Raw genomic sequence first — 14882 nt, forward strand, 5'->3', positions numbered from 1 at the left:
TGCTGTTGAAATAACTGACTGCTCAAAAACCATCAGCTTATTAGCTGGCGAGCTTCCGTGAAGACGTGTTTCTTTGTTATGCTAGACTTTATCCTTTCCGAGTCTTGCATGCACAAAGAGAAAAATAAGTTTTCAGCGTTATTTGTACTTTTTCCCTTTCTTTTAGCGTGTGCATACTTGGATCCAAGACTCCTTCCCTAAAGCCTGAATGAATGAATGAATGATTAAATAAATGCAAGCAGTAAGTGTGGTGTGCAGGGCACAATTTGGCTAGCATTTCTTAGAAGATGTGACCTTGAATTATTTATTTATTTATTGCATTTGTATCCCACATTATCCCACCTATTTACAGGCTCAATGTGGCTTACATAGTTTTGTTAACATTGTCATTACAGGGTGACCGATACATTTAATATTGTGCAGAGGTTAAATAAGGGTAGAAAGAGGAAGGAAAGGAAGGAGTAGAGGAGTGGCCTAGTGGTTAGGGTGGTGGACTTTGGTCCTGGGGAACTGAGTTTGATTCCCACTTCAGGCACAGGCAGCTCCTTGTGACTTTGGGCAAGTCACTTAACCCTCCATTGCCCCATGTAAGCCGCATTGAGCCTGCCATGAGTGGGAAAGCGCGGGGTACAAATGTAACAAAAATAAAATAGATACTATTGGAGATTCTACATGGAATGTTGCTACTATTGGACATTCTACATGGAATGTTGCTATTCCACTAGCAACATTCCATGTAGAAGGCTGCGAAGGCTTCTGTTTCTGTGAGTCTGACGTCCTGCACGTACGTGCAAGACGTCAGACTCGCAGAAGCCTGCGCGGCCACATTGGTGATCCATGTAGAATCTCAAATAGCAGCAACAGTGGAGGAGTGGCCTAGTGGTTAGGGTGGTGGACTTTGGTCCTGAGGAACTGAGTTCGATTCCCACTTCAGGCACAGGCAGCTCCTTGTGACTCTGGGCAAGTCACTTAACCCTCCGTTGCCCCATGTAAGCTGCATTGAGCCTGCCATGAATGGGAAAGCGCGGGGTACAAATGTAACAAAAATAAAATAGATACTATTGGAGATTCTACATGGAATGTTGCTACTATTGGAGATTCTACATGGAATGTTGCTATTCCACTAGCAACATTCCATGTAGAAGCCTGCGCGGCCACATTGGTGATCCATGTAGAATCTCAAATAGTAGCAACAGTGGAGGAGTGCTTGCATTTTAGTCCTTTACAACTGGAGAAGTGCAGGTCGAGAAATTTGCGGGATGATCTTGTGGCGTTTCTTGGAGGTAAGTCTAAGCCTCTAGAAATGGATGCTATATTCCAATGTGTGCCAACAGTAGAACATTATTTACTGGTGATGTCATTTGTAATGTCACTAGTACTGCTTATGGGTGGAGGAGCAACTTGGTTTATGACAGGAGCCAACTAGGGCGCTCACAGCTGTGTCCTCATGGCTAATTAAAGGCTAAAGGAAAGCCAGGAATCCTGCAGTGCGAGTGGATATACGTCACTAGGGAGTGCAGATCTAGGTGATGAATGAAAACTTCCGTACAGAAAGATTATGATGGTATTTAAGGGATGCATGTGTTGCTTTTGTTGGAAGTGTGCTACTTCCAAATGCTTTGTTTCTTGGGGGTGGGGAGGAATGAATGATCAGGACTACTACATGGAGAGGAAGAGGATATTTCCTGCCATGCCTTATTGTTGAAGATACCCTAAGCTGTTTCCTGATCCAGTTGGCGTATCAAAATATTAATTAGATTATGATAACGTTAGCTATTGATATGAAACTCACTGGTACTTTTAGCTATTGATATGAAACTCACTGGTACTTTCATGTATACTTATAAAAGAGATGTTCCCAGTTTGTACTCTGGATTTTCACTGGATTAGATATTTTGATTTTAGGGGTTAAAATCTATCATCACTGGCCTTTTTCACCTAGCCTTTCAAAACAAAGCCCGAGAGCAAAGATCTATAAGGAACATTCCGTACACTGTCTTGGAAAAGCAAGGCCCCCACCCTCCCCAATGCTATATCTACATGTTTGTCCTCATTGGGTTCCATTATACCAGCATCGATAAATAATGCCTGTTGACGGGTGCAAGCCCTGGATTGGTCAGGGTCTGCAATTTGCATCAAAGTTGGGTTTTGTTTTTTGTTTGTTTTCCAAGAGTTTTATTCAGTGCTGGAAGGAGGGTGGGTGATTGGGGCTTTGCCCTGGCTGCTCTGTTTTTAGAGGCTGTTGCTTTGTGAGGTAAGATGGATAAGTAATGGTTGGAGGGTATGTTTCCTGTAGCTTGTCCTGGTTGCTGAAATACTTCATTCCATTGCTGGTTTTATCTTCCAGTTATCTTTTGAAAAGGCTTGAGGTTAATTGCAGCAAAATATTCTTATGTGTGACCCATATTTGTAAACCAGTAAGTTCAGAAAAATGACAGGTGCTTCTAGGCTAATAAGTTGCATAGTGACATGATGACTCACCGCACCAGTTGGCTTGGAGGTTGAGTTGCAAATTGAATTCCTTAATACTTTATACAGCAGGGCTGGGCAACCTCATTCCTCGAGAGCTGCAACCCAGGTTTTCAGGATTTCCTCAATGAATATGCATGAGATCTGCTTGCATACAATGGAGGCAGTCCATGCAAATACATCTTCATTGGGGGAACTCCTGAAAACCTGACTGGGTTGCGGCCCTTGAGGACCAGGGTTGCGTACCCCTGTTATACAAGATCCTCCCCCCCTCCCCCCAGTAACTTAATACTATTCTTCCCACACATAATAAAGAGCAGTTTACCTAGCCATGATTAATTTTGACATTCTTTCCAAAACTGTTCTGGGAATACCACAGCCAATCACATTGTCAAGCTATCCACTATGAATATGTATGAAGACAATTTGTATATACTGGGTTTCAAATGTATGCAATGTCATTTATAGTCTCTCTGGCTGTCCTAAAAACCTGATTGGCTATTTGGTCCCTAGGACAAGTTTGGGAAGCTTGGAACTAAAGTAATAGCTTATGATGGAATCACAGCAATGCTATGTTAGAATTCCCTTTACTTTTATGTGTTTAATAACCAATCAAAAATGGCCTACTACTATGTGGCAAAATTCTGTTGGTATTACAAATAGTTCAGTCCCACAGATGTGACACTTTAAGGAACTTTTTAAACATTCAAGGTATTCTTCTCTCCCCCCTCCCCCCAGTTCAGTGTTATCTCAGTAGTGTCCTGGCTGAGGTCATTCTCAGACATCTTGCTGTTTCATTAAAGGCTTCAGCTCAACAGGTCAAACCACTGGTAGGCAATTATGCCATGACGGTGCCTGCAGCTGTGGGCACTATTGTCTTAGACCAGGGGTTCTCAACCCAGTCCTTGGGAAACACCCAGCCAGTCAGGTCTTCAGGCTACGCACAAGGAATATGAATGAGATAAATCGGCATAGAATGGAGATAGTATATGCAAATTTATCTCATGCATAGTTATTGTGAGTATCCTGAAAACCGGATTGGCTGAGTATGTCCCAAGGATTGGGTTGAGAACCACTACCTTAGACCCTTGCTCTTCAACCCAGTTCTTGAGGACCTTAATGAATATGCATGAAGGAGATTTGAATATTCATTAGGTGTATCCTGAAAACCTGCCCCCTTGGTGGCCCTTAAGGACTGGCTTTAGAGCAGGGGTTCTCAATCAAAATCCTTGGAACATACCCAGCGAGCCAGGTTTTCAGGACACCCACAATGAATATGTACAAGAGTGAATTACATACAATCGATGCTTTGCATGCAAATTAATCTCATGCATATTCATTGTGGATATCTTTAAAAAAAAATACATCACAGCTGGGTGTGTCCTCTGATGCCTGAGTTGAGAACCCCTGCCTTAGCCAGACCCATGCCTGGGCATTAGTTTTTCTGTAACAAGTTGTTTGATTCCTGAGCTGGCTTTGCATAAATACATTACAGATGCTACTTTGCATCTCATTTCCATTAGTTTACTTACACAGTTAATTATTGTTTTTACTACAACAAGCACCTGTGTGAAGAGGCCATTCTACAAAAGGGTTATTCATTATCTTAGCCCTTTGTTAAGGCCTGACTGCAATATAAAAGCTGCTTTAGTACTAAGGGCTTCATTCATCACCTCTTTGTTTTTAACCTGAACCTAGAGAAAAACAGCAGTGAATCAGACATTCAAGAAGCTTATTTGTCCTATGCCATTTACATTAAATAAATCTGCTCTACCAACTACTGTAAAATATAATTGTTTTGAATCAGGGCCAGTCCAAAAGTATCTGATGCCCTAGCCAAGCCTTCACCCAGCCCCCCCCTCCCATAGTGAACAACTCCCCCACCCACCAACCTGTCCTCTATTAACTTTTGAAAATTAATTTTGAAAAGGTTTTTGTATTTATAATAAATGTATGACTGTGTCCAGCATCTCTCACCCTATCCATCTCTTCCCCTACATTTGTAGCTTAGCATCTGTGTCCGATGCTGGCCTGCGGAGGGGGGCAGAGTGGGGAGAGTTCTCCTAGTGTTAGGACCAGATCTGCTTTAAATATAGTTTTGCTGTTTATGTTCACTGAATAGCATGTTTGTCCTCTAAGAAAACACCCTATCTTATTGAAAATTGCAAAAGCTTTTGCAATTATAAACAAATTTCTCCCACCATCAGCCTGGCTTTCTATGCAATGGGTTTGCTATTTGTAAACTGCGCTCGGCATCATATCCAACACTGTATTTTTTACCCTACCTTCTATTTTGTTTTTCTTTCAAGCCTGCCCTAATTTCACTAAGGTACCCAGAGGAGCCGTCACTTCCAACCACCTGAGGTTCCTACCTTTACGCTCTGCTAGCAAGGCCTGCTAGATTTACATATAAGGCTAGGAAAGTTACAGCTTAGAGTCTCACATTAACAAGGAGTCTCACATGTCACCTTCCCCTCCCCTCCCAAAAAAAGGAAAAAAATTAAATGCATTTGTAAATAATGAAAATTATAATATGAAATCATATTATAATATTAACTGAGTTCGATTCCCAGCACAGGCAGCTCCTTGTGACTCTGGGCAAGTCACTTAATCCTCCATTGCCCCATGTAAGCCGCAGTGAGCCTGCCATGAGTGGGAAAGCGCAGGGTACAAATGTAACAAAAATAAAATAGATACTAATTGGAGATTCTACATGGAATGTTGCTACTATTGGAGATTCTACATGGAATGTTGCTATTCAACTCACAGAAACAGAAGCCTGCGCAGCCTTCTACATGGAATGTTGCTATTCCACTAGCAACATTCCATGTAGAAGGCTGCGCAGGCTTCTGTTTCTGTGAGTCTGACGTCCTGCACGTACGTGCAGGACGTCAGACTCACAGAAGCAGAAGCCTGCGCGGCCACATTGGTGATCCATGTAGAATCTCAAATAGTAGCAACAGTGGAGGAGTGGCCTAGTGGTTAGGGTGGTGGACTTTGGTCCTGGGGAACTGAGTTTGATTCCCACTTCAGGCACAGGCAGCTCCTTGTGACTCTGGGCAAGTCACTTAATTCTCCATTGCCCCATGTAAGTCGCAGTGAGCCTGCCATGAGTGGGAAAAGCACGGGGTACAAATGTAACAAAAAAAAAAATCATAATTGTGTTTATTATTGACTATTATCGGTCATTTTATATATATTTTTTAATTTATTATATATTAGACCTAAGATTTACTTCCTACTTCATTGAGGGGGGCCTCTTAAATGTTACAGCTTAGGGGCCACAATATGTATAAAATCTGGCCCTGGAGCTCATCCACTGCAGTGAGAGTCCTCTGTCTGAGCAGCTTGAACCTTGGTTTCTCTTCAGAACCAAGTCAAAGCGTGCTCTCATCTACCTTACCTTTTATCCCAACCGGTTACACAAAGCAGCATGCCATGAATGCCCTCTCTGCAGCCCCCAGCCCTAATTAGGAACTGAAGCCAGGCCCAGTGCTCCATCACTGCTCACAGGCATCAAAACAGGCCACTGCCTTGCTTTGATTCATTCCATCCTCTGTGGTAGTGAATGATGTATGCATAGAATCACTGCCTACATATACAAAACTTAATTATAACCTACTAACACCTGCTTTAAAACAAAGAAAACTTGATATTTTCTTTGAGCTCCTGGTAATGGAGTACAATGTTTCCACTCTGGCCCCACCAGTGAAGAGTAAATTTAAGCTCTGGCTCCAGCCGTTGGCGTAAGCTTGCGTCTCTGAATGTGCAGCTAGTGGTGCTACTGCTCAGTATCTGAGGACCCCAGGACCGTCTCCCGAGTGACCACTATTGTATTGCATAGGCAGAAGATAAAGCAATATGACCAGATGAGCACAATGCCTCCAGATAGGATTAGAATTCAAATAGCTCTACATACACCAACAAAAAAAAAAACAATTAAACACTGCCAGTGGTCTCTTTCAAAGCCAAAAACAGACTGGACTAGTCGCTACTAGAAGTTCGGCTTCGTCACAATAGTGAGCATGGTTTGCGCTTCTTTCTTGGATGCTTAGATTTTTTCATGGTATTTAGTGCAATGATTGTGGCCTCTTTAAAAACATCCTCTATATTTTCCCGAAACTTAGCAGAACATTCCAGGTAGGCGGCAGCCTTTAGCTGTTGCGCGGTAGCTTCACACCTATGGGAGAGAGGGAAAGGCACTTTAGGTCTTTGTGCTTGACTTCAGTTCACTGTGTGGAGTAACACAACCATAAAGATAGTCATATAATCAAAGATGGCAATCTTGACAGTCTTATATTACATTGAATAAATACCTATATCCAATTATCAAATGTGCCCCGATACCACTTCCCCTCACCCTCATGTTTGCTGGGGAGGGGAGAGACAGTCGTCATCAGTAGACAACACCTAGTGGGCCAGGATTTGGAGTTCAAGAAATTAGTCCTCTTAACCCACTCGGCCCTCAGGACTGCTGCATTGACCAAATTAGGACAACGATGGTTCTACTCAACTAGGGAACAATCCCTTGGTGCTTTAGAATGAAGGCTCCTAGCCCCAGATCCCAGAGCTGGTTCCAGTTGACCGGGAAATAAAAAGTGGAAGAAAGAATTACCAGGCCCAGTAAATAAGCAGAAAGCTCTGCCTGGTCTCTGGTTATCTGTCTGAAGTGTTTGGCAGAAGGGGTCAGTTGTGGCAATGCTACAGTTCCAAAGCCTGTCTTGGAGGCTTCAATGAACATGCATGAGATGATAATCTGTGGCGACGGAGCCAAAATATTGCATGCATATTCATGGTGGATGTCCTGAAAAACCTGACGGACAGGTTTGGGAACTGCTGGTATAGCGGTTTCCAACATAGTGTAGCTGGTTCTAATAGGTGCTGTTGCATTTTTATTTTGTACATTGCCCTCGGCAGTATGCCATTACAAGACTATAATATGATGAATAATAATAATCCTTCAAGTCTGTTTTGGGTTTACTACCCCGCCCACGTGTCAGACCTGATAGACTTACCACCCAGGAATGCTAAAAAATCATCCCGCACATTCCTTAATCCGCACTTCCCCAACTGTAAAGGTTTAACATACAAACTAACGCATGCGTCAACCTTTTCATACCTGAGCACACAATTCTGGAATGCGCTGCCGCGCAACTTAAAAACGATTTATGAATTAACTAACTTCCGCAAACTACTGAAGACCCATCTCTTTAACAAGGTATACCACAAAGATCAACAAATGTGAACTCCTCCGCATACATCCAGAACTGTCTTATAATATCTGCTTGCTATACTACTATCATGTTTATCATTATAATATTAACCAAGATCCTTCTATAATACTAAATGTCTATTTTCTCATATAATTCCATTATTCATGATGTATTATAAGCCACATTGAGCCTGCAAAGAGGTGGGAAAATGTGGGATACAAATGCAATAAATAAATTACATTGAGGTGGCTTACATACTAAAAACAGAAAAATCAAGAAAGGGATGAACAAAAACCAGACCCAGAAGGGAGAAGAGTAGAACTACAATATTAATAGGACAGCAGGGGAAAGTGCAACGGAAGGGTGCACTGCGTTCCAGTCCCACAACCAAGAAGTGAAAATCTTTAAAGGTATCAGAGGCATCCTGGAAAAGGAACACTTTTAAGTCGGTTTTTGGTCCTGAAGCTTTTGTATGTTCCCTCAGCGATTTTGGGGAGTTTATTCCAGTTTCTTGGGCCTTGGATCAAAAAGAAAGCAGATCATATGTGCTAGTGGAAGATTTCCCGGAAAGATGTAATAATTATATACGTGGATAAAATATCTGATGCCACAAGACTGATTTTTTTCTTTTTTTAATTTTTAGAAGTCTTTATTGAGCAAAAAGAATATAACACAGAACATATATAACTCGGCTCATTACATCTTATTCCAAGTGAGCCCAACACAGCATTAAATGATATACATGGAATATCATATGGTGTCATCGGCCCCACCATAGTCACCTTGTGTACTTCATATTTTTAATCCAGTTTTATACAATTTTTTTTTTCTTTAATGTGGAATGACATTTTAGAAGACATCCAACTCGGAACAGGATCTTCCGATATACATGAGAAATGGACATCCATGTGTTGGTTATCCCCAGCATGAGCATCCATTTTCCAAACTGAAATGTCCAAACTATGAACAGGGCAAAACGAGGGACAGGGATGTCCCTGTGGCAGTAGATCCAGGGGTTCTCAACCCAGTCTTCAGGACACACCTACCAGTCAGGTTTTCAGGATACCCACAATGAATACGCATGAGATACATTTGCATACACTACCTCCATTCTATGCAAACGTATCTCATGCATATTCATTATGGATATCTGAAAAACCTAACTGGCTAGGTATGTTCTGGGTTGGAAACCCTGTACTAGAAGAACATCAATAACGCACAATGGCCACACAGAAATGTATGTGGAGTGGAGGCAGGCTTGGCCTAATGGTTTTAGAAGTGGGTTGAGAACATGGGGACGCTGGATCAAATCCCACTTCAGCTTCTTGTGATATATATTTTTTTTAATTGTGAGCCTCCAGGGACAGAAAAATAGCTACTGTACCTGAATCTACACCATTCCAATAGCTTTTGGACTTGCAGATGATCTGTTATTAATTCCTATGAACCTATCTATCCATCACATATCCAGGAGACAATGATAATGACCTAGACTACACCTCCCGCCACATTTCCCCCTGCCTATCCCTTGCTCTATCCCCTTTCGCCTCATCGACCCCTCCCCCAAAGCAACCACTGTGGTGATTTCCTTTAATCCCTCCAGTGGAAGCTGCTCAGTCAGACCATCTTTCTGTAACCCGAACACACCGGGTACCAGGTCTAAATACCAACATCAATTGTACTGCAGTGTTAATTGGCTGTATCCTAATTTAGAAAATTTAAATTTAGATGCCCATGCAATAAGGATGTCTAAATGCCAACTTTCAGACAGCCAAAACACAAACAGAGCTTCTAAAATTAGGGCCTTAAAAATTAATTGCTGGTCTTTTGAGGAAGCAGCAAGTACAATATTCAAACTTGGTTGTACTTTCAATCATGTTATCCAAGTTAAAACAGACAAGTCTGAAAACACATCACCCAACGCTTCTTTCTTATACCCGACATTTCGTGCAAATTACTGTGTAAAATCGTATCGCTGTGCTTCCCTTAAAATCACATGGAAAGAGTTTATTAAGCTCTCAAAGTTTCCTTTTAATAGAACCTTTCTTCTGCTTTACACACCAGTCACTGGCTGGCTGCTTATCTGTCTCAGATCACTTGCACATTAGGCATAAAACTTTCATTTTATTGTACAGATTGTCCAATAAAATTTGATATTCCGGTACTTCCTGATACTATTTTACAAGATCCTGAGAATAGCCGTTATGACATTCTGTCTCACATTTGCTTATTTCCCATCTGAGGAAGAAGGGCAACCTTCGAAAGCTAATCAAGAAATGTATTAAGTTATGTCCAATAAAAAAGGTATCATCTTATTTTCTTTTCCATGTTTTATTTTGTTTGATTTCTATTGATGTCTCTCCATTTAAAGCCATAAATTATATATAGCACAAAGTGCTAAGTAAATCTGTCCTTATCTATAGTAAATAATTTTCCATTCACAAACAGGGAAAAGCCCTGGCTCCAGTGGCATATCCATTCCAGGTGTACGTGTTGCGTATGCAACCCGTCAGTCCCTCCCGCCACATCTCTCCCTTCCCTTCCCAGCCCCACAAAACTCAAACGATTTCCCTGCACCTTAAAATCACCTCTAGTCTCCTAGGGTGCCTGTGGCCTGCATCAGGTAGGGCTTTCTCTCTGAACTGCCCTGCCCCTTCTGACACAACTTTCTGTTTTCTGAAGGGCGGGACAGTTCAGAGAGAAAGCCCTAGTGCAGGCTGCAAGCAATCTATGAGTGCGAAGACAAGAGGTGTTTTAAGATGGGGGGGGGGGGGGGGGGAAGGAGAGGGAAAGATGTGACAGGAGGGAGATGCAGCAGGAGATGCCTCCCCTGTTCAGAATTCCTGGCTGTGCCACTGCCTATCAAGTAACCCTAGGATGCAAAAGGCTGGTCGTGTGCTAAGAGTTAATTTTACCTGATGATATGAGATGGGTTCCTGCTGAGATGATTTGAGTTTTCGCAAACGCTCTTTATCCTTGCGGAGGTCTGTTTTGCAGCCGATGAGTATCAGTGGAATTTCATGACAAAAATGGCTTACTTCTGGATACCACTAGCGGGAAACAAGATGCTTGTGAGAGGGAATCCACCTGAATGCAAGCTCCTCACATTGATTTTGGTAGTGATGCTCATGAATGCTTCCTGATGTCTCCAGACTTACACATTTAAAGTGGAAGGCTTTTCTGTAGCTTAAACCTAAGGTTTTGGCATTGGGACCCACATTTTTCCACCTACAGTGGTGGAAATAAGTATTTGATCCCTTGCTGATTTTGTAAGTTTGCCCACTGACAAAGACATGAGCAGCCCATAATTGAAGGGTAGGTTATTGGTAACAGTGAGAGATAGCACATCACAAATTAAATCCGGAAAATCACATTGTGGAAAGTATATGAATTTATTTGCATTCTGCAGAGGGAAATAAGTATTTGATCCCCCACCAACCAGTAAGAGATCTGGCCCCTACAGACCAGGTAGATGCTCCAAATCAACTCGTTACCTGCATGACAGACAGCTGTCGGCAATGGTCACCTGTATGAAAGACACCTGTCCACAGACTCAGTGAATCAGTCAGACTCTAACCTCTACAAAATGGCCAAGAGCAAGGAGCTGTCTAAGGATGTCAAGGACAAGATCATACACCTGCACAAGGCTGGAATGGGCTACAAAACCATCAGTAAGACGCTGGGCGAGAAGGAGACAACTGTTGGTGCCATAGTAAGAAAATGGAAGAAGTACAAAATGACTGTCAATCGACAAAGATCTGGGGCTCCACGCAAAATCTCACCTCGTGGGGTATCCTTGATCATGAGGAAGGTTAGAAATCAGCCTACAACTACAAGGGGGGAACTTGTCAATGATCTCAAGGCAGCTGGGACCACTGTCACCACGAAAACCATTGGTAACACATTACGACATAACGGATTGCAATCCTGCAGTGCCCGCAAGGTCCCCCTGCTCCGGAAGGCACATGTGACGGCCCGTCTGAAGTTTGCCAGTGAACACCTGGATGATGCCGAGAGTGATTGGGAGAAGGTGCTGTGGTCAGATGAGACAAAAATTGAGCTCTTTGGCATGAACTCAACTCGCCGTGTTTGGAGGAAGAGAAATGCTGCCTATGACCCAAAGAACACCGTCCCCACTGTCAAGCATGGAGGTGGAAATGTTATGTTTTGGGGGTATTTCTCTGCTAAGGGCACAGGACTACTTCACCGCATCAATGGGAGAATGGATGGGGCCATGTACCGTACAATTCTGAGTGACAACCTCCTTCCCTCCACCAGGGCCTTAAAAATGGGTCGTGGCTGGGTCTTCCAGCACGACAATGACCCAAAACATACAGCCAAGGCAACAAAGGAGTGGCTCAGGAAGAAGCACATTAGGGTCATGGAGTGGCCTAGCCAGTCACCAGACCTTAATCCCATTGAAAACTTATGGAGGGAGCTGAAGCTGCGAGTTGCCAAGCGACAGCCCAGAACTCTTAATGATTTAGAGATGATCTGCAAAGAGGAGTGGACCAAAATTCCTCCTGACGTGTGCAAACCTCATCATCAACTACAGAAGACGTCTGACCACTGTGCTTGCCAACAAGGGTTTTGCCACCAAGTATTAGGTCTTGTTTGCCAGAGGGATTAAATACTTATTTCCCTCTGCAGAATGCAAATAAATTCATATACTTTCCACAATGTGATTTTCCGGATTTAATTTGTGATGTGCTATCTCTCACTGTTACCAATAACCTACCCTTCAATTATGGGCTGCTCATGTCTTTGTCAGTGGGCAAACTTACAAAATCAGCAAGGGATCAAATACTTATTTCCACCACTGTATTTTCTTGTAAATGTCTTATGACACATGGAGGAAATTCTTGTGTTTTTTGGCTCCCATGCATTTGGAGAATTTTTTTTTTTCTTGTTATAAGTCTAAGATAAAAGAAAATTAAATCTTGTACTAATGTTTTGTGCAGGTGATTAGGATTTATATTTATGATTTCTTCGGGTCTGCTTAGCCTTTGAATTGTTTTAGCAAAGATTTCCTTGCAGTGGACTGGAATGTAATAATGTGGCTATGTTTATACCTGTAATATTATGTATACATTTTTCATCAGTGTTTTCTGTTTTTGAAAGTTGCAAATGAAAAAATAAAAAATGGGCTTAGCATGTGGGAAAGTCTTGCGTTAAAATGTGCTAAGCCCATATTTTATGCACCAGTACGTTGCGTATTTTTCTTTTTCTGCAAACCCCCCCCCCCCCCCACAGAAACACTAAGTGCTCCCGTGTTAAGTCTGTGTTACCCAATTAGCATGCACTAATCAGAACGCGCTAGCTGGATAATGCTTCCACACCCATTTCCCACCCATGGCCTGCCCCCTCGTGAAAAATTAGAAAAATATAAATAACACCGGATCAGGATGCACAGACAGACAAATTACCATAAAATGATTTAACGCATTTTGTGGTAAGCCATTGTTGGCACACTAACTGCGCATTATGGCTTAAGTCCTTTAGTAAAAGGACATTCTCTTTCCAAGCTGTATCCTCTCCAAGAAATGTGCAGAGTGTAAGGTGTCCCGTTCCGGGCCCTTACCTGGCGGTCCGCGGGCCGGAGCGAGAGGCTGGGGCGCCCGTGGGATGCGGGGCAGCGGGGGAAGGCTGCCACGGGGATCGCCGCGACTGCAGGCTGCTCCGAGGCCGGCGATCCAGAAGAGCAAGCGCCGGCCTCGGAGAAGGAGATCCGCCGGCCAAGATGGCGGCGCCGGCGTCGTCGTCCTCCTCGCTACAGCGGGACCAGCGAGGAGGCTCCGCCCACTTGCGCCGGATTGGCGCATCCGCGTAGGAACTCCGCCCATCGGACGGGAGGACCAATCCGGGCCCCCGCTGCCGGCCTGGGCGAAGAGGATTGGTTCCAGCGGTTCCCCAGCCAGGACGAGCGGGGGATTTAAACGGGAACACGGAAGGGGTCCAGTGCTTCCGTTTTGTTGTTTGAAGCCACATTCCAAGCCTGTGTTTGTTCCTCGTGCCAGCTAGCCGTCCTGCTAGCTATTTCCAGTAAAGACTGTGTTTGTTCCTCGTGCCAGCTAGCCGTCCTGCTAGCTATTTCCAGTGATGACTGTGTTTGTTCCTCGTGCCAGCTAGCCATCCTGCTAGCTATTTCCAGTGAAGACTGTGTTTGTTCCTCATGTCAACTAGCCGTCCTGCTAGCTATTTCCAGTGATGACTGTGTTTGTTCCTCGTGCCAGCTAGCCATCCTGCTGGCTATTGCCAATAAAGACTGTGTCCGTTCCCCGTGCTCAGCTAGCCGCCCGGCTAAGCCACGCTCACCAAGGACTCTGTACCCACATCCAGCCAGGCCAGCCGTCACCCCCGCGGTTCCAGCAGTCCTGCTGGCCGCCCGCAGCTGAGGGCTCAACCCTCGGTGAACGGCGGTCGCCGCGGGTGAAGATTCGGGGTGCTCGGTGATTTCCTGGCCCTAGTGGGGCTCGGGAAGACTCGAGAGCTCACCAATACCGGAGTGACATCAGAGCCGCGACAGAAAACGGAAGCCATGAGCTCGCCGACGCAACCTGATCTACGGGACCTGGCCAAGGTTCTCCAGCAGCAACAGGAACAGCTCAATGCCCTGTCTGGGGCGCTCCAGAATGTATGTTCTCAGCTTTCCACGCTTCAGGTACAGAACCAGGCCGCTGCGGTCCAAGGGGTCGCAGCGGCTCCCCGTATGGGAGGGTTCCGCGTGGGACCTCGGTTCCCTGAACCAGCACGATACGATGGGACCCCGGGAGGTTGTCGGGGGTTCCTCAACCAGTGTAACCTGGCCTTCCGGATGCAACCGGAGGCCTTTGCTTCGGACCAAAGTAAGGTGGGCTACATTATGGGTCTTTGTGAAGGAAAAGCCCAGGACTGGGTGGCCCCCCTGAACGAACAACATGACCCCATTTTGGATGATTATAACGAATTTCAGCGCCGGTTCCGGATGGTGTTCGACCTTCCGGGAAGACCTTCCTCCGTGGCATCGGAACTGCTCCGGATTCATCAGGGAGAAGGTACGGTGGCCGATTATGCCATCCGGTTCCGTACCTTAGCCACGGAGCTGCGTTGGAATCCGGAGTCCTTGATGGCCATTTTTATGGAGGGATTACAAGAACGAATCAAGGATGAATTGGCGGGACGGGAGATTCCCGGACAATTGGATGCCCTCATATCACTCTG

The 14882-nt window shown here is 44.4% G+C and overlaps 2 protein-coding genes across 2 annotated transcripts in view; one reads left to right on the plus strand and one right to left on the minus strand.

The window, feature by feature from the left end:
• TMEM120B (transmembrane protein 120B) overlaps positions 1–3250 on the plus strand; it is a 78280-nt gene extending 75030 nt beyond the window's left edge. The window contains exon 13 of the transcript XR_003943848.1: positions 3240–3250. The gene's annotated coding sequence lies outside the window, so the exon portion shown is untranslated. The remainder of the gene's footprint in view (positions 1–3239) is intronic.
• A 2412-nt stretch (positions 3251–5662) lies between these two features.
• RHOF (ras homolog family member F, filopodia associated) overlaps positions 5663–14882 on the minus strand; it is a 28501-nt gene continuing 19281 nt past the window's right edge. Inside the window, exons 4-5 of the mRNA XM_030217565.1 lie at positions 10597–10732; positions 5663–6647 (exon numbers count right to left, since the gene is read on the minus strand). Coding sequence (XP_030073425.1) covers positions 6481–6647; positions 10597–10732 — 303 coding nt within the window. The 3' untranslated portion in view covers positions 5663–6480. The remainder of the gene's footprint in view (positions 6648–10596; positions 10733–14882) is intronic.

Source organism: Microcaecilia unicolor, chromosome 11, assembly GCF_901765095.1.
Source record: "Microcaecilia unicolor chromosome 11, aMicUni1.1, whole genome shotgun sequence".
NCBI classification, from domain to species: domain Eukaryota; kingdom Metazoa; phylum Chordata; class Amphibia; order Gymnophiona; family Siphonopidae; genus Microcaecilia; species Microcaecilia unicolor.